The sequence below is a fragment of the Panthera pardus genome, unplaced genomic scaffold, assembly GCF_024362965.1.
Source record: "Panthera pardus isolate Hobbes unplaced genomic scaffold, ASM2436296v1 HiC_scaffold_27, whole genome shotgun sequence".
NCBI classification, from domain to species: domain Eukaryota; kingdom Metazoa; phylum Chordata; class Mammalia; order Carnivora; family Felidae; genus Panthera; species Panthera pardus.
The window spans coordinates 67,976,519-67,998,874 of record NW_026526843.1 but is presented as its reverse complement, the minus strand read 5'-3'; the positions used below and the strand labels follow the sequence as shown (position 1 = coordinate 67,998,874).

The window sequence follows — 22,356 nt, the reverse complement described above, 5'->3', positions numbered from 1 at the left end:
GAATTAAAGACTCATCGCACTTAAAGATGCGATAATGGTTTTGTAGATATGTAGAAGAACGTCTATTTTTAGGGCTGGGGAATCCCATATTTGTGTAACCTACTTTCAAATGGTTCAGAAATTTTAAAAAAACCCTGTAAAAATGTTAACAATTAAGAATCCAGGTGGGGGGTCGGCAGTTCATTCTACTCTTTCGTTTTTACATTTCTCGAAAAAAAACGGGGCGGGGGGAGGACTCCACTTCCATGGGGAAATGGTAACTCAAAACAACTAACGTGCAAAGGTAGTTCTGGCACAGTGCAATTCACGGCCAGTTTCTTCTTGACAGGAAACAGCGAAGCGGGACACCCAGGGCTACTTCTGGCCTCCACTTCCGTGTACCCTGTCGTGGACGCCCGCGGTTTACCAAGACGTGCCTCGTCACCAAGGCAGTTCCCCCTAATTGGAAGAAGGACCATAGCACTCCAAGGCTCTGAGAAGGGTCGCGTGACGATAAGTGGAAGGGGCGGGACCCAACCGTTCCTTTGACCAACCGCTTGCGAGATATGTAACCTCCTGATCGTGTACTGTCGAATCAAAAGCCGTTAGTAAAGTAGTGAAACAAATTCTCCTTTTTCGTAGGACGGCCGGTCTTTCCGGTTTCCGTCTCCTCCCCCCCATTCCGCTTCCGGTAGGGCCTGGTTGGATCAAGGAGCTCTCTAAGTCACTTCTGGGCGACTGATATTTTTGTTTCCGGTCTATGGGACCCGGCTGGGATTTGCTGCTACCCGCAGCAGCTAGTGACACTACGACCGCCATCATGTCTGACACAGACAGCGATGAAGATTCGGCGGGAGGAGGCCCATTTTCTTTAACCGGTTTCCTTTTTGGCAACATCAATGGAGCCGGGCAGCTGGAGGGGGAAAGCGTCTTGGATGATGTGAGGGCGTGGGCGTGGGGATAGGGTTGGGGGTGGTGCAGTTCAGGGGAGCAGGTAAGATTGAGGACAGTAGAGGGTGCTTAGGGGAGAGTCTCTGGGAGACGGCGCAGTTAACGTAAGACAGGAGAGGAAACAAGCCGGCACTGTCATACTAGAGTGTGCATAACATAGAGTGGGGAGGCTTGGTTCTGTTTGAGGGTAGGGAGAAGAGAGAATGGTAGGCTAGCCCTCGTAGGTCAGGGGCGCTGATGTGGGGGCCTTTGGGGGATAATATTCATCCTAACAAGGCAGCAGGAAAAATAGCGTAACTAGTGACATTGTTTTTAAACCGTTGCTATGAGAACTTTGAAGATTTTTGAAACTGCATTTCTGACATCATTCACCTGACGTGGTTCTAGAGCCAGAGAATTGGACCTAACCTGCAACAGATCATGTAGTCCAAGCCTCAGTTTTTAGAACAGTGAATGTTCGGATTATTTGGGGCAGACCTCTTCTGGCGCAGTGCACTTATTAGGTAGTTTCCCCTGCTCACTGACATTCATGGAATTGTTTCCTGTGCCTAAATGAACCTTGCCTACTTTGACTTCGGTTCATTTTCTCAAGGAGAAAACACTGATCAATATTCTTCTGCCATACACGCAGACACACAAAAGGTAGTAAAAAAAAGTTGTCTTCCCTTTCTAATCCAGTGATTTGCCTTAACCTTTAATCAGAGAACTGTTCCATTTGTTTAGACTTGATGGTTCTTTGAATAATCTTTTCTTATATTGAAGTATGGTGATGAAATTGGACAGCATATATATATATATATATATATATATATATATATATATATATACATATATATATATTCATAAAGATCTGATCAATGTGGAGTTTAGTGGAAGATATACTTTACAGTTCTTGAATGTGATGTTCCTAAGCTTTGTGTGGGAAGCTTAGGTTTAATTGTTATCTTTGACTCTAGTGCTGTCCCTTTTTCAGGAATGTAAGAAGCACTTGGCAGGCTTGGGCGCTTTGGGTCTTGGCAGCCTGATCACTGAACTCACGGCAAACGAAGAATTGACTGGGACTGATGGTGTCCTTGTAAATGATGAAGGTAAGTCTGGGTCATGGGGAGTAAGGTGGAGGAGGAGGCTAGCCACTTACTGTATATGCACTTTTCAATGGGAATTATTGGGAGTGAGAGTTACTTGCTCTTAGTTGAGATATACCTGCTCCCCCGGCCTCTGCTTTTATTTATAGGATGGATCAGGAGTACAGAAGATGCTGTGGACTATTCAGACATCAATGAGGTAGCAGAAGATGAAAGCCGAAGATATCAGCAGACAATGGGGAGTTTGCAGCCTCTTTGCCACTCAGGTGATTCTTTAGTGTCCTCAGTAGAGCATCCCAGGTCATTTTCTTGCTGTGTAGTCCATTTTGTTTCTGTGTATGCTTTCTGCCATTGTTCTTGTTCTCCATCCTTTGCTTCTCTCTCTTTGTCAGCTCAGTTTTACGTAGTCGCTGTCCTTTTTGTGTGTGTGTTCTGGGGCAGTGTTATATTCAGGCTTTTATTCCTCATACTGGTTATTCCCAAATTATTGGTGAACGCCAAGTCAGGATGATAACGCTTTCTTTATCATCTGGTATTTAAGTTCATGACACTGTTTTGGATGCTATTTTTTAAAAATTGCTTTTTCATTTTATTTATTTTAGAGAGAGAGAGAGAATGCCAAGCAGGCTCCCCGCTCAGCACGGAGCCCCACGTGCCGCCTGATCCCATGACCCTGGGATCAGGACCTGAACTGAAATCAAGAGTCGTACAGTCAACTGACTGAGCCACCCAGGCGCCCCTGTTTTCAGATGCTATTTAAACACAGTCTTTGCCCTCAGGGACTTGGTAGTTCAAGGAGGATTAATATATACTATGCCCTGTATAAATGAGCACATGTATTTATTGGCTCACCTTCTGTTAATCACTCACCACCTGTATGCTGACAGAATGCACCTAATGCTTGCTCACAATATAGGTTTTTCTCCCTTGTATAAAGTGCTACATGTAGAATCAATCAAAGCTGAAAGGGGTCTTAGTGATTATTTATTCTTAACCTCATCATAGATAAGGAAAACTTGGGCTTTGACTTTAATAAGATGTGGGACTTTAGTAAAAGTTCTGTAAGTTAGCTAATGATAGACCTTGACGAGTTCAAGTCAGGTCACTAGACATTTATCGAGCACCTGTTATGGACTATAAACTGACAGTATGGTATGAAGATAATAAAATCCATTTTCTGATCTTGAGGAGCTTTCTTCTGTGGTCTGGGACCTAGAGCTACTGATCATGGTTCTTTTTTTTTTTTTTTTTTTTGACTTTTAATTTTTGCAACTTTTAAAGGGTAGTTGACACATATGTAATTCATTGTTTCCACTGCCTTACACTACCTCTCACTGCCTAACATATTGTGTGAAGTTGCTCATTGTTTACCTCTTTGAATCAGATTTCAGGACCAGTTAATGGGCTTCAATGCTGCTTATATAACTGCTTATATAATTTAAAGAGAATTAACTACCACATACACAAGAGGTAACCCAGAAAAATAGAAGATACAGGTCTTACTGTCAGGGATATTCTTATCATTTGAGGAAGATGGAATAAACAAGTACAAAGCATAATTATTCATAATAAGACATAAGCCAGCTACAAGCTCAATTTCTGTATGGAATATTGTATTTCATTTTGAGAGGTTGATATTGTCTAAGACAAATATCATAACTAAGTGCCCTGACTTAGCAGCTCTGATTTTCAGGGATTATTGTAATTTTCAGGTTTGGGTTTGTTGTCTTGGGTAGGGATGTTAAGGAAGAAGATGAGTGGGGGTTTCCTAGTTGGGTTTTATGAGCTAACCTCCTGGAAAAGGGTGATGCTGCATTTGATAGTGTTAGTACTCTGGGATACTCATTTCCAAGTTGTCTTGTCCAATGAAGGTGCCTTCATCTATGCCCCTAGCTTCCTCCTCCTCTGACATTGGCCCCTGCACGTGGCCTGATTTACAATGATGCTTCTGTGGAATAGCTGGAAGTCAGTGGAGGTCATTAGAAGAGATGTCGTGGAGGTGAATTTTGAGCAAAAATTTGAAAGGGTTTCATGGGGAGGGAGCAGCAGGGCATTTTGGTTTGGAAAAATGGCTTGTCTAAAGGTTTAGGAGGTAGAAGTAAGTGACTAGTGTGGGGGGAATTGGCTAGCAGGTTTTCTTAGAAGGAGTGGAGAGCCACTTGGCTGGCTCAGTCCGTGGAGAATGTGACTCTTGATGTGAGTTTGAGCCCCACATTGGTGTAGAGATTAGCAAAAATAAATAAACTTTGAAAGGAGTGGAAAACATACTGCTAGGTAGCAAGAATTGATTGAACAATTTGACAGCACCTTCACTTGGGATTTGATGCCATAAAAGGTTGTAAACCAGCATAGATTGGTGCAGTAAGGGTAGTATAATAAAAAGAAAATGGGGGTGCCTGGGTGGCTCAATCGATTAAGCATCCAACTTTGGCTTAGGTCATGATCTCGTGGTTTGTGACTTCGAGCCCCATGTTGGGCTCCCTGCTGACAGCTCAGAGCCTGGAGCCTCTTTGAATTCTGTCTCCCTCTGTCTCTGCCCTTCCCCAGCTGGTTCTCTCTCTCTCTCTCTCTCTCTCTCTCTCTCTCTCTCTCTCAGTAAGTAAATAAATAAAGTTGAAAAGAAAGAAAATGGACTTTGAAATCAGAATGATAGCTTCAACCCCCAGCTTCATATTTAGTTTGAACCTGGGAAAATTGCTCAGTGTTTGAGGCTTGGATTTGTAATAATCCTTCAGTTTTCTTGTTTGCAATAAAGATGATAAAACCTGCCTCATTAATTAATAACTCTTTTGTGGGAATTTAAGTTTATTATCATGTGGTGTGAAAGCACCTACATAGTACAGTGGCATGGTAGATGCTCTGTAAATGTTAATTGCATTTCCTTCCTAAGTGGAGATGGAAAGTGATACCTGTGGCTTTGGGGTTTTGATTAGAAAAAGGGTAAAGTGGGGGGTGGGGGAGGGGGGTGGGAGCATGGGTGGCTTAGTCAGTTAAGTGTCCCAGTCTCGGTTTCGGCTCAGGTCGTGATCTCGTGAGTTCGTGGGTTTGAGTCCCACATAGGTCTCTGGGCTGCCAGTGCGGAGTCTGCTTGGGATTCTCTGTCTCCCTCTCTCTCTGCCCCTCCCCCATTCACGCTGTCTCTGTCTCTCTCAAAATAAATAAATGAAAACTAAAAAAAGGGGTAAAGGGGCAGACAAACTTGGAGACTTCTTGCAGGCTAGATGTCAAGTTACTCTACACCTATGTAAAGGTGTGGAGTAAGGTGACAATTGTGGAAAATGCTAAGCAGAATTAAATTAGAGAGTTGCTGATAAAACATGAGTAGGACTGGGTAAGTGAGGAAGTGCATTGGGAAGAGTACAAGAGTTTGTTGTTCAGCCAGCCTTGGATTCTAACTTTGTCACTTAAAACTGTGTGATCCTGAGTAAGTCAATTCACTATCTCAGAATAATTCCTACTTTGCCAACGTGGTTGGGAGGATTATAGATAAAATAGCTACAAATACCTGGCACGTAATGGGAGCTCAGTAAATGGAAGTTGCTATAATGACCACTGTTAATGGTTGATTGGAAAAGGTGTGTTGGGGGGGTAAGAGATTGATGGAGAGGACAGGAGACTTAAAATCATAAGCTGGGAAAATGAGGATGGAGGTGGTGTAGACAGAAAGGAAAGGGAGTTGGAAAGTGGTAAGGATATTCCAATGTGATGACAGATACAGTTGTGGAATATCTGAATGGAAAGGTTCTTTAGGCAGCAGAACATGGTGGTGTGATTGTAGAGGGGTTAAGTCAGGGCAAGAGCTACAGATTTGGGTTTAATCTGGATATGGGTGATTCTTGAGTAAGGGAACGGAGCTTGTGTAGAGGAATAAAAGAGTTTCACCATCAAGTACTGAGTGATGCCAGTGGCTAAAGGGCAGTGAAAAGAATAACACAACTGCAGAAGGTAGGTAAAAAATGTGTCAAAGACTTGGGAAGTGAGAAGAGAAAAAGTCCAGCCTCAAAGGAAACTGACAGAGAAGGAAGAAGGTTCAATTGAACTATGAGATGGAGCAGGATGAAAATAAAAAATCAAATAGGATTTGATCAGGAGAAGGAACACATGTTTTTAAACCATTCTTGGGAGCTCAATTCCTGTATGAGGTAGACATAGTGTTATAGCATTTGGGTATATTATACCGTGACATCTCTTTCTGAAGGCAGAAGCCACATCTCCTATGTGTTCTTAGGGGGTCTGTATAGTGTTTTCACGTGCTGCTTTAAATTCTTGTGTGATGGAGGAACTCAGGGCTATTGTGTGACATTCTGGATGTTGAGGTGATCACCTTCTTGGTTTTATTAGATTATGATGAAGACGACTATGATGCTGATTGTGAAGACATTGACTGCAAGTTGATGCCTCCTCCACCTCCACCTCCAGGACCAGTGAAGAAGGATAAAGACCAAGATGCTATTACCAGTGGTAAGTAGAGACTGTCTTCTTTTGTCCAAAGAGCAACTTGCATTCATAGGTCGAGGCTTTTGGCATACCTATAGGGAGCTGTAAAAGTGCAGCTGCTAGGAAATGGTACTGCTTCTGGAAGTGATTCCTACAATTTCAGTGGTAAAAGAAAGTGTTACTTTTGAAACATTTGGCAACAGTATTTTAACAGGCACTGGAGAAAATGTAGTTTAGGTCAGTGGTTCTCAAATCTGGCTGCCCATCCCAGTCATCCCAAGCCTTTAAAGAAATACAGATTCCTGACTCTCATCCCAGAGTCTGATTCAAAGATCCAGGATAGAGCCCAGGAATTTCAAAATGTTCTCCAAATAACTCCTGATGCAGCTGATCTGTATACCGGTATTTGGAACCGACCTGTTTAGATGACTCTCTTTAAAAGAAATGATTAAATGGGGAAGGCACACTAGAATGTGTATTTATAATCATCTAGAGCCAACTGCCAGATTCAGAGATTTCCAAGGCAAGGGCTTTAGTGATCATCTCACCTTTCCTGTGTCTGCCACAGTAGTAACCCTGTCCTATCCTAGGCTAGGAGATTGGGGAAGAGCAGTGTCTTTTGATCTCCTGTATTTTGGGGATTATGTTAACCTAAATTCCTCCTGTTAGAGTTTTAGCTGTTTCCTTTTTAGTCTACAGGCTAAGTAACATCTGTTAACTTTATGTCATAGATCTGATTTCATGCTACATAATTTCATTATTCTCCTGTGAGCTTAAAAAATTTTTTCAGCTTATGGGCCCCCGAACTGCAAATTACAAGGCCTGATTGGTATAAAAGTGTTATTTAATTTTGCTGTTGGTCATATTCCTTTAACCTAATATATGTATAGAAAGTAGTGAACGTAGTAATAGTGTTTGTTTTCTCTCGTCACAACCCTAGGGTACCAGGTACAAGGTGAGTTGGGGATGGTGGGAGATACTGAGTGGAGTGAGTTTTCTGGGTTGCATACTAGTAATCTGGGTGCTTGGAACTATACCCCCTGCCACCGAGCCATGCATAGAGCCTAGACTGGGTACTGGCTGAGTCGGAGGAGATATGCTCACAGTTACATGCCAAAGGGGTTTCTCTTCCTTGTTGCAGTGTCTGAGGATGGAGAAGGCATCATCTTGCCCTCCATCATTGCCCCTTCCTCTTTGGCCTCAGAGAAAGTGGACTTCAGTAGTTCCTCTGACTCAGAATCTGAGATGGGACCTCAGGAAGCAACACAGGCAGAATGTGAGGATGGAAAGCTGACCCTACCATTGGCCGGGATTATGCAGCATGATGCCACCAAGCTGTTGCCGAGTGTCACAGAACTTTTCCCGGAATTTCGGCCTGGGAAGGTACTTTCTGTGGAGAATGCCCAAGTTGCAAACCATTGACCTCTTCTAAAATACTGAGTTCTGTTGTTAAGATGTTGAATATCGAATGGATGAGATTTACGTTTCCTTATTCAGTGACATTGTATTGGTTCTTTTTAAAAAAAAGTTGTACGCATTCATGATAGTACATGTGATTTATATGGTTCTCATTAGAAATTGTCCTTGTCGTCTTAAAAGAACTAGTCCAAATTATTAAGGGATACTTCTTTGCTTTCTTGGTAGATGTTATAAACCTGAGTTCAGCACTCCTTGGTCCCTCCCCCACGCCTGAGTAGACCCCTCAGGGGAGTTTGCAGACCCAGACACCACTGTTTTCCTATGGGATATGGAGTCTGACATAGTAGCATGTTCTGCGTTCTAGGTGTTACGCTTCCTACGTCTTTTTGGACCAGGGAAGAATGTCCCATCTGTTTGGCGGAGTGCTCGGAGAAAGAGGAAGAAAAAGCACCGTGAGCTGTTACAGGAAGAGCAGATCCAGGAGGTGGAGTGCTCAGTAGAGGCAGAAGTCAGCCAGAAGTCTTTGTGGAACTATGACTATGCCCCACCACCACCTCCCGAGCAGTGTCTCTCTGATGACGAAGTAGGCAAAATAGAGTCCTGGCATTGAGGTCTAAGAGAGGAACAGTGGGTTCTCCCTAGCTTATGTCTAAATTGGAAATAGCACCTTAGCAGAGTCCTGTGCCAATTATGAGTGAGTAATCATGAGTTTAGTCTTAGTGGCTGTCCCTTCCCTGTTATAATAGAAAAGTACCGAAGACAGGCACCTGGTGGTACACAAACTGGTGGGTAGGAAAGTTTGAATGATAGGCCGAGGGTGTCACGATATAGCTCCATTATTCACATTCTAATTCCAGTCCTGTTGAAGAATCATCCTTATGGCCCCTCTGACTTCCCCTCCTGACTGTGGACTCCCTGTAGCCTTAGGACATCTGGGATCAGGAAATCCTCCTCCCTTCCTACTCTGTTCTGTTACAGATTACAATGATGGCTCCTGTAGAGTCCAAGTTTTCCCAGTCAACTGGAGACATAGATAAAGTGACAGATACCAAACCAAGAGTGGCTGAGTGGCGTTATGGGCCCGCTCGACTGTGGTATGATATGCTGGGTGTCCCTGAAGATGGCAGTGGGTTTGATTATGGCTTCAAACTGAGAAAGATGGACCATGAACCTGTGATAAAATGTAGAATCATTGAGGTAAGTGACACTGGTACCTGAGAAAGGAATCTGTGCCCAGGGCCCTGTCAGTTTTACTTAACTTTGCTTTTCGGTTGGGGAGGGTGTCTTCGGTGGGAGATGGAGGTGTTGAAGCCTTTTGCATGTTACAGCATATCACCCTGGCAGCTAGGCCCCATCACAGAGATTCTGTTTGTGGAGTGAGTGCGGTGCTAGGCTAGGTGGAGGAGGAGGAGCCGGTGTTGCTCTATCATCGGGTTCTTCTCTTGAGGACTACATTCATTGTATCCGATGGGGGATTTGGAGTGAGAACTTTGACCGGAGACCGTTCAGAGATTTGTTGTTCCTTCCCTGTTTCTGTAGGACTTTAGGAAACTTGAGGAGAACGGTGGCACTGACCTTCTGGCTGATGAAAACTTCCTGATGGTAACACAGCTGCATTGGGAGGATGATATCATTTGGGATGGGGAGGATGTCAAACACAAAGGGACGAAACCTCAGCGTGCAAGCCTGGCGGGCTGGCTCCCTTCCAGCATGACTAGGAATGCCATGGCCTACAATGTCCAGCAAGGTGTGTTTCTGTGCCAGCTGTGTCTAGCACACTGCCCTTCATCTTGGTCGTCCTGAGTGGGCCTAGCTGTGCTCTGTTCTGCTGCCGAGGGATGGTGAAATGTTTTCAATCTGAGCCCTGATTCTAGTCCATAATAAATCTTTACAACTATTAACAAGCTAGGGTGGACTCTGATTTCTCATGAAAAAAATGGGAAAACCACTTTGAAGTTAAAGATCTTTCTGAACTAGAACAGTGCTTTATCTCTATACTTTTGTTTTCAAAGCCAGCCCCTCTGTCTTTGTCTTTATTATTCTAGAATTTGCTTTTTCTCTCCTTAAATATGCAAAAAAAAAGGTATTCCATGCTTAACATAGAAAACTTTGAAAATAGAATACAGTGTCAAAAATCACTGATAAATCCTACTATCCAGAGATGATCAATTATTAACGTTTTGGTGTACTTCGTTTTTGTTTTTTTGTCTTCTGTGTGTATGTGTAGTTGAGCTCATTTCTTTCATTTTTAAAAAATGTTTATTTTTGAGAGAGCGTGAGTTGCGGGGCAGAGAGAGGGAGACAGAGGATCTGAAGTGGGCTCTGTGCAGACAGTAGAAAACCCGAGCTCAAACTCAGGAACCGCAAGATCATGACCTGAGCTGAGCCAAAGTCAGACACTTAACTGACTAGCCATCCAAGTGCCCCAGTTGAGCTCATTTCTATAGACAGTGTCATACACTGTGCTTTTCAGTTGACAAATATCGTATATCATTCAAAGTTCTTCGTTAAAATGTCTAATAACATGGGAAACTCAAAAAACATGGAAGTGGAGGGTGCCTGGTTGGCTCAGTCAGTAGAGCATGAGACTCTTTGTTTTTTTAATGTTTATTCAGTTTTGAGAGAGCGTGAGTGGGGGAGAGGCAGACAGAGAGGAGGAGAGAGGATCTGAAGTGGGCTCTGTGCTGACAGCAGTGAGCCTGATGCAGGGCTCGAACTGAGGAACCATGAGATCATGACCTGAGCTGGAGTCGGAGGCTCAACTGACTGAGCCACCCAGGTGCCCCTAAACTTTGATTCTTCTAAAAAATATTGGAATGAACATTTTGTCTGCAGCTTTCTTTAAAAGTGTGAAATATACTGTGTGCATTAGGTTCCTTTTCAAGTAGCCACATGAATAACTTTACTACCATTTGCTTCTCTTCCCTTTGCTGGAATCATGATTGAAAGGGGAATAAATGTTTTGTCTGTTATTTTGACTAGGTTTTGCAGCCACCCTGGATGATGACAAGCCTTGGTACTCCATCTTTCCCATTGACAATGAGGAGCTGGTGTATGGACGCTGGGAGGACCATATCATCTGGGATGCTCAGGCTATGCCCCGGCTGTTAGAGCCTCCTGTTTTGACACTTGATCCCAATGATGAGAACCTCATTTTGGGTATGATATTGGTAGGGGCCAGTGTTCCCTCTCCATAATTGACAGCTTGCTGCTAATGTCAAAGGGCAGGGGGAAATCAGAAATGTTGGGCAGGTCCAAGACTAGCAGCTTCTTGGGGTACCTGGGTGGCTCAGTCGGCTGGAGCATGTGACTCTTGATCTCAGAGTCGTGAGTTCAAGTCTCACATTGGGTGTGAAACCTACTTGAAAAAATAAGTAAAAATAAAAAGACTAGGAGCTTCTAGGTAGCAGTTTGAGAGAGCAAAGTTGTGGCTGTTAGTGCCTAGTATTTCTGTTTTGCTTAGGGAAAACTCCTAATGTAGGAACATTGGAAAGTAGTACCTTTGAGATTCTAGGAGTGTAATTCAGTTAGAGTGCCTAGAAGTGGTCTGGGATACAATAAAAGATCTGGGTAGGAAGCGTAAAGGTATCCGTAGGAAAAGGTGAGTCTTCAGGGATAACATCTCCAGAGTGACTTTTGTTTCATCCTTAGAAATTCCTGATGAAAAGGAAGAGGCCACCTCTAACTCCCCCTCCAAGGAGAGTAAGAAGGAATCCTCTCTGAAGAAGAGTCGAATTCTCTTAGGGAAAACAGGGGTCATCAAGGAAGAACCACAGCAGGTCTGTGAATGGAAAAGGGACTTGGGATGTTCAGAAGAACAAAGAAATGCAATGGAGAAGGGTAGCCTGACTAAGGTTTATTTGATGTCCTATCATTAGAACATGTCTCAGCCAGAAGTGAAAGATCCATGGAATCTCTCCAATGATGAGTATTACTACCCCAAGCAACAGGGTCTTCGTGGCACCTTTGGAGGAAACATTATCCAGGTAAAGGTAGCATTTTTTTTCTATGATGGATGGGAACTGCTGCCTTGTTTTGATGGAGGATGTGGGTAAATCTTGCGTAGGCTGAAGTTAGTATTTAATTTGAACTGTGTATTTCCTGTCTTAGCACTCAATTCCTGCCGTGGAGTTACGACAGCCCTTCTTTCCTACCCACATGGGGCCCATCAAACTTCGGCAGTTCCATCGCCCACCTCTGAAGAAATACTCCTTTGGGGCGCTATCTCAGCCAGGTCCCCACTCAGTCCAGCCCTTGCTAAAGCACATCAAAAAGAAGGCTAAGGTATGATTGAACTCTGGTTACAAAAAAATCGCTATAAAAGACATTAGAGTACAAATTCAGGGAATGGACTGGATATTATTAGATGGTATTTGGGAATTACTATTTCCTCAGATGTGATAGAATGTTATTGTGCTCATTTAGGGGAATGTCCTTATTCTTAGGAGATGCACATGAAAATACTTAAGGGGGATGTGTCATAATGAGTGCGACTTTCAAAAATGATTCAGCAAAATCTATAGATGTAGTTTTAGACAAAACAAATAAGGTAAAATGTAAAGTTGTATCTAGGTGCTGGGATAGTAAGTGTTCGCAGTTTCAACTTGATGTTTGAAACTTTTGGCAGTGAAGTTGGAATAAAAGGCAAGGTAAAATCATTTTTGGTGGCACTGTCTTAGAGTGAGCAGCATCAGTTTGTAGTCATTGTGCTGTCGGGAGCTGGACTGTATTCTCTTTGTTTTGGGCAGATGAGAGAACAAGAGAGACAAGCTTCTGGTGGCGGAGAGATGTTTTTTATGCGCACACCTCAGGACCTCACAGGCAAAGATGGAGATCTTATTCTTGCAGAATACAGTGAAGAAAATGGACCGTTGATGATGCAGGTTGGCATGGCAACCAAGATAAAGAACTACTACAAGAGGGTGAGTCTCTACTCAGAAAATCTTTGTTATCAATATAGCTGTAATTAGGTATCCAGCAATAATTCGCAAACGTGTATTTTGTCTTTTTTATACTGTAAATATCTTGAGAAAGAAATGGTATCTTTTTTGTAGCTAGTAATATTAGTGAAATGCTGTGCTCGAGGAATATTTTGTGTAGGCTTATTGATTACATTCTGGGATAGTAGCTGGGTCTTCTGTGTTCCTAATAGAAACCTGGAAAAGATCCTGGAGCCCCAGATTGTAAATACGGAGAAACGGTTTACTGCCATACATCTCCTTTCCTGGGCTCTCTCCATCCTGGCCAATTACTGCAGGTAAGGGATTCTTTCCTGTTAGAATTCTTTCCTAAGGACCTTGACAGGTGAGGCGCTAATCAGCCCAGAAAGAACCAACTCTAGTTGATTGAAGTACTGCTTATATATCAAGTATGGAGGTGATCAGTATGATCCCAAATGATTATAATCATCCAATTTTCTTTTGGTCTATTTTTTTTTTTTAATTTTTTTTTAACGTTTATTTATTTTTGAGACAGAGAGAGACAGAGCATGAACGGGGGAGGGTCAGAGAGAGGGAGACACAGAATCTGAAACAGGCTCCAGGCTCTGAGCTGTCAGCACAGAGCCAGACGCGGGGCTCGAACTCACGGACCGCGAGATCTTGACCTGAGCCAAGGTCGGCCACTTAACCGACTGAGCCACCCAGGCGCCCCTTGGTCTTTCTATTAAAACTGGTTCCTAATAATGTTGTAAACTAAATTTGAAATAGTTTTTTGAAAATATACACTGGTAAGAAATCCAGAAACATCTGGGTGGCATAGGGGAGTCAAAATGGGATTAATAATTTACTGTAGTTAATTAATATTTAATTCGTCTCTGTACATCTGGTATGTTTTTATTGGTGTCATTTTGAGTATTAAGCCACACCTGAACCATGCCATTTATAGTCCCTGGCTACGGTGGAAGTATTTTTACCTACCTCTTTGTTCTGATGGGTGTAGAGAGGCCCTCTGGTAACCTAGCTTTATACATGTTTTGTTAAGGGGAAGTACAGAGGCACACACACAATGATGTGAGGACATCTCTAGCACTACCTTGTGTTTTGTCCTCCACCTAGTTTCTCTTGGTAGTCTTAACCATTTTCCTTCCTCTTATACCTAGTTCCATTCTTTTTTTTTTTTTTTTTTGAGCACTTAAAAATTTTTTTTAATGTTTATTTATTTTTGAGAGAGAGAGATAGAGCACGAGCGGGGGAGGGACAGAGAGAGAGGGAGACACAGATCCGAAGCAGGCTCCAGGCTCCAAGCTGTCAGCATAGAGCCTGACATGGAGCTCGAACCCATGAACCACGAGATCATGACCTGAGCTGAAGTCGGATGCTGAACCGACTGACTCACCCAGGCGCCCCTAATCCTAGTTACATTCTATCACTACTATTGCTTATTCCCCTAAAGCATCTGCAGAGCCCATTGTTTTCTTTATCCTTGACATTCATAGTCCATTTCCTACCAGATTTTGAGTATTATCTTTATACTTTTCCTGGCTTTCCTTTCCCTGTTCACATTCTGTTGAGATTTTCTACCAATCCCTCCCTTTCTTCTGTGACTACTTTTATAGTCTTTTGAAGATCCTTTTTTATCTTCTGTAATGCTGTTTTTCCTCTCCATTTCACACTTACAATTTTCTTTTTTTCCCCCACTTAGAATTTTCTATACTCATCCATACATTGAAGGTCTCTCTGTCCTCCTGTCTGATTTTCTGAGAAGTCTTTCCTTAGAGTCACAGGCTTCATGTGACAGTTGATCCCCATATGGCTGCTACTTAAAGAAGCTCAAATGTTTCTGTCAAATGTTTCTGTCCTGTGTATTTAGTCTGTCTTTCCAGCATGCCTTCATTTATTTTTGTTTTTGTCATTTTATTAACTTATTTAACAAATGTTTCGATCTTATACTATGTCAGGCTATACTGGGGTCTAGGGTTGTAATAGAATACTTGTTAGTTTATAAGGTGATTTTCATATATAATCACAGGAATCCTACAAGCTATAGGCATTTTAAAGTATCTCTGTTTTGTAGATAAAGACAGTTAAGCTCAGAGATACTCATACAGTGAGTAGCAGAGCCAGTGTCATCTGAATCCAAATCCTGTAGTTTCCCTACTACTCTTTTTTTTGATGTTTATTCATTTCTGAGAGAGAGAAACAGAGCACGAGCAGGGGAGGGGCAGAGTGAGAGAGAGAGAGAGAGAGAGAGAGACAGTCCGAAGCAGGCTCCAGGCTCTGAGCCATCAGCACAAAACCTGACGCAGGGCTCGAACTCACGAACCACGAGGTTGTGACCTGAGCTGAAGTTGGAAGCTTAACTGACTGAGCCACCCAGGCAGGGCCCCTACTACTGACTCTTAAAGGCAGCCAGTGGGTAAAAAGTTACTGTTCTAGTCCTGTTTGACATTCCATATTACAGTTTGTTTATATTACTGGAGAGATTTTAGATGGCATTATGGGGATGGAGAGCAAACAAGCTTGATTTTCCTTTCTCATTTGTTCACTGAATTTCCTAGGGCTTCTCTGTATATAATTTTTGTGTTTTTACTTTTGTTAGGCCTTTGAGAACAATCTTTTTCGTGCCCCAATTTATCTTCATAAGATGCCAGAAACGGACTTCCTTATCATTCGAACAAGACAAGGTTACTATATTCGAGAATTAGTGGATATTTTTGTGGTCGGCCAGCAGTGCCCCTTGTTTGAAGTTCCTGGGCCCAACTCCAAAAGGGCTAATACACATATTCGAGACTTTCTCCAGGTAAGAATGAGAGAATAGGGAGGGGGTCCGGGTGCACATAATAGGGTATGTGGATTTGGGGGCACATCAGGAAAGATCAAAACACATAGGGGCGTAGCAGGGGAAGGAGCCCTGGCAAGGACTTTTATTTTTCCTTTATTTTGCCGAATGAAAAACGTTTGTTTTTTGGGCAGGTTTTTATTTACCGCCTCTTCTGGAAGAGTAAAGATCGGCCACGGCGGATCCGAATGGAAGATATCAAAAAAGCCTTTCCTTCTCACTCAGAAAGTAGCATCCGGAAGAGGCTAAAGCTCTGCGCTGACTTCAAACGCACAGGTCATCAGTTGCGCCTAATTATTTGTTCTCTTCGCCTCTTTCCAGGAAAAGAATTCAGGCTCACAGTTAAAGGATCAGTATATAACTACCAGAATTAGAAATTGATAGTCATCAAAAGAAGGAAGTAGCAAATCTTCTAATGATGGAGGCTCTGATTACTTTTTGATTTGGCCTACCAAGAAGTTCACTGCGTGTTGGATGTCTTACATGAGATGGAGGGAACCTAGCAGCAGGGGTGTTCTTTGGAGTTCATGGCTAGACCTTATGGGACATTGCGTGGTTTGGTCTTGGTTTGTTATCCTTCTTTTTTTTTTAATTTTTAGAAAATGTTTATTTATTAAAAAAATTTTTTTTTTAATGTTTATTTTATTTTTGAGAAAGAGAGAGACAGAGCATGAATGGGGGAGGGTCAGAGAGAGGGAGACACAGAATCTGAAACAGGCTCCAGGCTCTGAGCTGTCGGCACAGAGCCCAACGCGGGGCTCGAACTCACGGACTGCGAGATCATGACCTGAGCTGAAGTCGGCCGCTTAACCGACTGAGCCACCCAGGTGCCCCAGAAAATGTTTATTTTTAAGAGAGAGACAGAGCATGAGTGGGGGAGGGCAGAGAGAGAGGGAGACACAGAATCTGAAGCAGACTCCAGGCTCTGAGCTATAAGCACAGAGCCCGACGTGCGGCTTGAACTCACGAACCATGAGATCATGACCTGAACTGAAGTCGGACACTTAACTGACTGAGCCACCCAGGCACCCCTGTTTGTTATCCTTCTTGCTGCCGAGGAAAGGGCCTTAGGAATTCAGTACCATCTCATTCTCTCTGCTTTTTCTAGGGATGGACTCAAATTGGTGGGTGCTGAAATCTGATTTTCGTTTACCAACTGAAGAGGAGATCAGAGCTATGGTGTCTCCAGAGCAGTGCTGTGCTTATTACAGCATGATAGCGGCAGAGCAGCGGCTGAAGGTGAACACTTTCCTCTTGGGTACTACCTCTGCCTATGGATCGTTCCCAGAGAGATGAGGCTGAAGCCTATCCCCACTGACTCAGAAGTGATGGTTACTAGATTATTAACCATTTATTTGAAAATTCAAACTATGTGAGGAACTCGGTGTACATTGGTGCTGAGGAAAACTACAGTGTAGCTGAGTATCAGCGGGAAGGCTTAATGAGGGACTTAGGGCATATTGTTGCATCCATTTGGGTGGTGACTTTAAGCTTCGTTCTTTGTAAGACAGGCATGTAAACAGGGAAGACTTCTCAGTTGTTTTCCATGGCCTTCCAGGTAGGCTGAGATGATGATGCCAGACATGTGCTTTCGAGAAGGCACAGTGTCCTTATCCCCTAGATCTGGGGTGGGACAGCGCAGCTAGACCACTGAGTTACTGAGTCTGCAGTAATGAGCACCTCTGTCTTCTTTTATGGGTCTTACCTATCCATATATCAGCTGGCAAGTACCCTGAAGTGTAATAAGGATGTAGAATGGTGATAGATACATTGAAGACTTTACAGAATCTATTCTCTGTGCAGAAACTTACTTTCATATATTCTATACTTGGTACTTAGTGAAATTTGTACTCTGTCTTTTCTAATTTATTGATTGGTTTACATGCGTAGATTTGTGCTCTTTCAGGATGCTGGCTATGGTGAGAAGTCCTTTTTTGCTCCAGAAGAAGAAAATGAGGAAGATTTCCAGATGAAGATTGATGATGAGGTAAGGCTTTACACTGATTTTTATTAGTGTGTCCCGTTTGTCCTTTTCTTTTTTTTTCTTTAGGCATCACACCCTGTACAGAGCCCAACGTGGGGCTTGAACTCACAACCCTGAGATCAGGAGTCCAACGCTTAACTGACCGAGCCACCAAGGCACTCCCCATTTATCCTTTTCTAAAAAACAGCTTTATTGAGATAAGGTTGACATGCTATAAGCAGCACATATTTAGTGTACAATTTGTCTTTTGATGTATGTGTATACCTGTGAATCCTCATAACAAGATAATATATCTGTCATCGCCAAAAGTTTCTTTGTGTCCCTTTGAAATTCCTTTCTTCTGTCTCCTCCCTTCTCGTCACCCTCCTTGTGCCCTGACAACCACTGATGCTTTCTGTCACTATAGATCAGTTCATATTTTCTAGAATTTTATTTTATTTGTTTATTTTTTTAATGTTTATATATTTTTGAGACAGAGACAGAGCGTGAGCCGGGGAGGGGCAGAGAGAGAGAGGGAGACACAGAATCTGAAGCAGGCTCCAGGCTCTGAGTTGTCAGCACAGAGCCTGATGTGGGGCTCAAACTCACAAAACCACGAAATCATGACCTGAGCCATAGTCGGAAGCTTAACTGACTGTGCCACCCAGGTGCCCCACGTTTTCTAGAATTTTAGATAAATGGACTCGTACAATAAGTACTCTTTCATTTTTTTAGTTGTGGTAAAATATACATAACATAAAATTTGCTATCTTAACCTTAAAGCGTTTACAATTCAGTAACGTTCAGTATATTTCACGCCATCATATGACCAATCTCTGGAACTCTTTTCATCTCACAAAACTGAAACTCTGTTACCCATTAAACAGCAAGTCCCCATTCCTCCCTCCCTAGCCTCTGCAACCACCATTCTACTTTCTGTCTCTTATGAATTTTACTACTCTAAGTACTCCAGCTAAGTGGAATCATACAGTATTTGTTTTTATGTGACTGGTTTATTTTATCTAGCATAGTATCCTCAAGGTTCATCCGTCTTGTGACATATATCAGAATTTCCTTCATTTTTAAGGTTGAATAATATTCTATTATATGTATACACCACATTTTGTTTATGCATGCAACCATTGATGGACATTTGGGTTGCTTCCACCTCTTAGCCATTGTGAACAGTGCTGCTATGAATGTGGTTGTACAAATATCTCTTCAAGATTCTATTTTCTGTTCTTTTGTGTATATACCCAGAAGAGGATTACTGGAACACATGGTAGTTCTATTTTTTAATTTTTTGAGCAACCTCCAGACTTTGTTTTTTTCAAAGCATCCGCAGCATTTTATGTTCCTATCAATGGTATATAAGAATTTCAATTTCTCCACACTTGCCAACACTTGTTATTATTTTTTTGATAGTGGCCGTGCTAATGGGTGTGAGGTGATATATCATTATGATTTTGGTTTTCATTTCCCTAATTATTAGTGATGTTGAGCATCTTTTCATATACTTATTAGACATTTGTAGATCTTCTTTTGAGAAATGTGTATTCAAGTTCGTTGCCCTTTTTTGAGTCAGGTTGTTTTTTTGTTATTGAGTTTCAGGAGTTCGTTATATATTCTGGTTATTAATGTCTTATCAGGTACACGCTATGCAAATATTTTCTCCCATCCTGTAGGTTGCCTTTTCATTCTGTTGTATCCTTTGATGCAGAGAAGTTTTTAATTTTGATACAGTCCAATTTATCTAATTTTTCTTTCGTTGCTTATACTTTTGGCTCCATTTCCAAGAAATTGCCAATTCCAGTGTCATGAAGCTTTTCCTCTATGTTTTCTTTTAAGAGTTTTATATTTTTAATTCACACACTTAGGTTTTTGTCCCACTGTGAGTTAATTTTTGTATATGGTGTAATGTACAGGTCCAGCTTCAGTATTTTGCACATGGATATTCTGTTTCCAGTATCATTTGTTGAAAGTATATATTCTTTCTCATCTGTCTTCTTTCCCTCTGTAATTATGTGGAGATTCATCCAGGTTATTGATCATTTGTTCTTTTTAATTGCTGCGTAGTGCTCCATAATATCACAGTTTAGCTGATCACCTATGAGAGGACATTTTGGTTGTCCCCTGTTTTTGGCTGTTATGAATAAAAGTGCTATCAATATGTATGTATAAATTTTGATAGGGACACATTTTCTTGGTTTAATACCTAAAAGTAGAATTACTGGGTCATATGGTAATTCTGTGTTTTACCTTTGGAGGAGCTGCCAGACTGTTTTCCACAGTGACTTCAATTATTTTTACATTTTTATTAGCAGTGTATGATAGTTCCAGTTTTTCCACATGCTTATCGACACTTGTTATTTTTCCTTTTTTAAAAAAATTATTATCATGGCTCTCCATCAGATTTCAAGTGGTCTCTCATTGCAGTTTTCATTTGCATTTCCCTAATGGCTAAGGATGTTGAGCTTCTTTTCATGTGCTTATTTACCATCCAGATATGTTCTTTGCTTAAGTGTCTGTTCATCTCTTTTTTTTTTTTAAGTTTATTTATTTTGAGAGAGAGCGCACGAGCAGAGGAGAGGCAGAGAGGGAGGAAGAGAGAATCCAAAGGAGGCTCTGCACTGCTAGTGCAGAGTCCAGTGCGGGGCTCAAACCCACAAACTGTGAGATCATGACCTGAGCCAAAAAAAGTCAGGAGTCAGACACCTAACTCACTGAGCCACCCAGGTGCCCCTGTTCATCTCTTTAGTCCACCTAAAACATTTTTTTAATGTTTGTTTATTTTGAGAGAGCGAGAGAGAGGGAGAGAGAGAATCCAAAGCAGGCTCCACACTGTCAGTGCAGACAGGGCCTGATGTAGGGCTCGAACCCATGAACTGTGAGATCATGACCTGCGTCAAAACCAAGGGTCCGATGCTTAACTGACTGAGCCACCCAGGTGCCTAAGTCCGCTTTTATTTTGAATTGGTTGCTTATTTTCTTCTTACTAAGTTTTGAGAGTTCTCTAATGCATTCTAGGTCTGACTCCTTTATCGGGTATGTGATTTGCAAAGATTTTCTCCCAGGCTGTGGCTTGTCTTTTAATTGTTCTAACAGTGTTTTATGAAGAGCAGAAGTCCAAATTGTCAGTTTTCTCTGTTGCTTGTGGTTTTGATATTATATCTAAGAAATTTTTATCTAACTCAAGGTTGCAAAGATTTTCTTTTATGTTTTCTTGTAAAAGTTTTATTGTTTTAGATCTTATATTTAGATCCATTTTGAGTTAATTTTTGTATAGGATGCAAGGTATAGGTTAAGGTTTTTTTTTCCTGCATATGAATGTCTAATTATTCCAGCACCATTTTTTTTAAGTTGAATGACCTTTTAAAATAAAAATTTAAAGGGTGCCTGGGTGGCTCTGTCAGTTAAGCATCCAATTTCAGGTCATGATCTCGTTCGTGAGTTCGAGTCCCACATCAGGCTCTGTGCTGACAGCTCAGAGCCTGGAGCCTGCTTCAAAATCTCTCTCTCTCTCTCTCTCTCTCTCTCTCTCTCTCTCTCTCTCTACTCCTCTCCCATTCATTCTCTCTTTCTCTCACACTCTCTCTCTCTCAAAAGTAAATAAACATTAAAAAAATAAAAGAAAAAATTAAAACAAAATTTTGATCGTATATATGACTTTCTTGCCCAAAGACTTCCTTTGGGTCCTTGTTTCTTTTAGAAGCTATTCATGTTATTTACGAGGAGCTACATGATTTGGGTCTTGTATGTAATTCTAACCTCCTCTCATCTCCTGCCACTGCCCATCTTGTACTCTAAGCTCCAAATATGCTAAAGTTCACTTGGTCTCCTAAATTTCTTTCTGTTGCCTTCTGGGATTTTGCAACTGCTTTTCCCTCTACCTAGAATATGATCTCGACACTCCTCTACTATCTTACCTTCATTTGCAGGTTGTATTCTTTTTTTTAATGTTTTTATTTATTTTTGAGACAGAGAGAGACAGAGCATGAGCAGGGGAGGGGCAGAGAGAGAGGGAGACACAGAATCCGAAGCAGGCTCCAGGCTCTGAGCTGTCAGCACAGAGCTCAACGTGGGGCACGAACTCACGGACCTCGAGATCATGACCTGAGCTGAAGTCGGTCGCTTAACCGACTGAGCCACCCAGGCGCCCCTGCAGTTTGTATTCTTTTGGAAGCTTGCCCCGACTCTTGTCCTCACTCCCCCCCTTTACTCATATTGGATCATCACTCTTCCCTTCTTAATGTACAGGTAGCACTTACTTTTCTGTCAGTGCACTGGTGGTGTGGTATTGAATTTGGTTGGTTATTTGTCTCTTCCTCACTAGTAGGAGATCCATGAGAAAGTAGTGCCTGGAATATAGTAGATGTTCAAAAAATACTTGTTAAATCAGTGAATGATTGTAGTGAGGTCATAGTGAGTGAAGAAACATAGTCGTGGTGTTCTTTTGAGGTTGGAGTGAAAAAATGAGTGGATATCTGAGAATTTCAGAAATTAAAGATTTTGTTAAGTAGCCTTCAGGATTGAATCTTGAATAGAAGTGGCTACTTTGTAGCTAATCATGTATATACTCTTAACTGGTCTGTGTGGACAAGCACATTCCTCTTGTCTTTATTTGGCAGCAGTCAGTAAATCCTATTCAGGGTCCCAGAAGAGGACAGACATTTTTGATCAAACCAGTGGCAGAGGTAGAATGGACTTGTGGTTCAAGCACCTGTGGTTTGGTGCTGCTAGAGT

At 42.0% G+C, this 22,356-nt stretch overlaps 1 protein-coding gene across 8 annotated transcripts in view; it reads left to right on the top strand.

Annotated features, from left to right (window-relative positions):
- Positions 1-645: 645 nt before the first annotated feature.
- TAF1 (TATA-box binding protein associated factor 1) overlaps positions 646-22,356 on the top strand; it is an 82,050-nt gene continuing 60,339 nt past the window's right edge. For 5 of the 8 annotated variants that reach the window (XR_002074906.2, XM_053891488.1, XM_019428705.2 and 2 more), the window contains exons 1-18: positions 647-919; positions 1,904-2,018; positions 2,165-2,281; positions 6,357-6,476; positions 7,594-7,835; positions 8,236-8,454; positions 8,850-9,068; positions 9,411-9,618; positions 10,854-11,030; positions 11,523-11,650; positions 11,750-11,857; positions 11,982-12,155; positions 12,620-12,793; positions 13,024-13,128; positions 15,411-15,611; positions 15,785-15,926; positions 16,759-16,889; positions 17,557-17,637. Coding sequence is in view for 7 of the 8 variants with exons in the window: in XM_053891488.1 (XP_053747463.1) it covers positions 740-919; positions 1,904-2,018; positions 2,165-2,281; positions 6,357-6,476; positions 7,594-7,835; positions 8,236-8,454; positions 8,850-9,068; positions 9,411-9,618; positions 10,854-11,030; positions 11,523-11,650; positions 11,750-11,857; positions 11,982-12,155; positions 12,620-12,793; positions 13,024-13,128; positions 15,411-15,611; positions 15,785-15,926; positions 16,759-16,889; positions 17,557-17,637 (2,841 nt within the window). In the remaining variant the exon portion in view is untranslated. Of the gene's footprint in view, positions 920-1,903; positions 2,019-2,164; positions 2,282-6,356; positions 6,477-7,593; positions 7,836-8,235; positions 8,455-8,849; positions 9,069-9,410; positions 9,619-10,853; positions 11,031-11,522; positions 11,651-11,749; positions 11,858-11,981; positions 12,156-12,619; positions 12,794-13,023; positions 13,129-15,410; positions 15,612-15,784; positions 15,927-16,758; positions 16,890-17,556; positions 17,638-22,356 lie in introns of all 8 variants that reach the window. The other 3 variants (XM_019428706.2, XM_053891489.1, XM_053891490.1) reach the window with 2 other exon arrangements.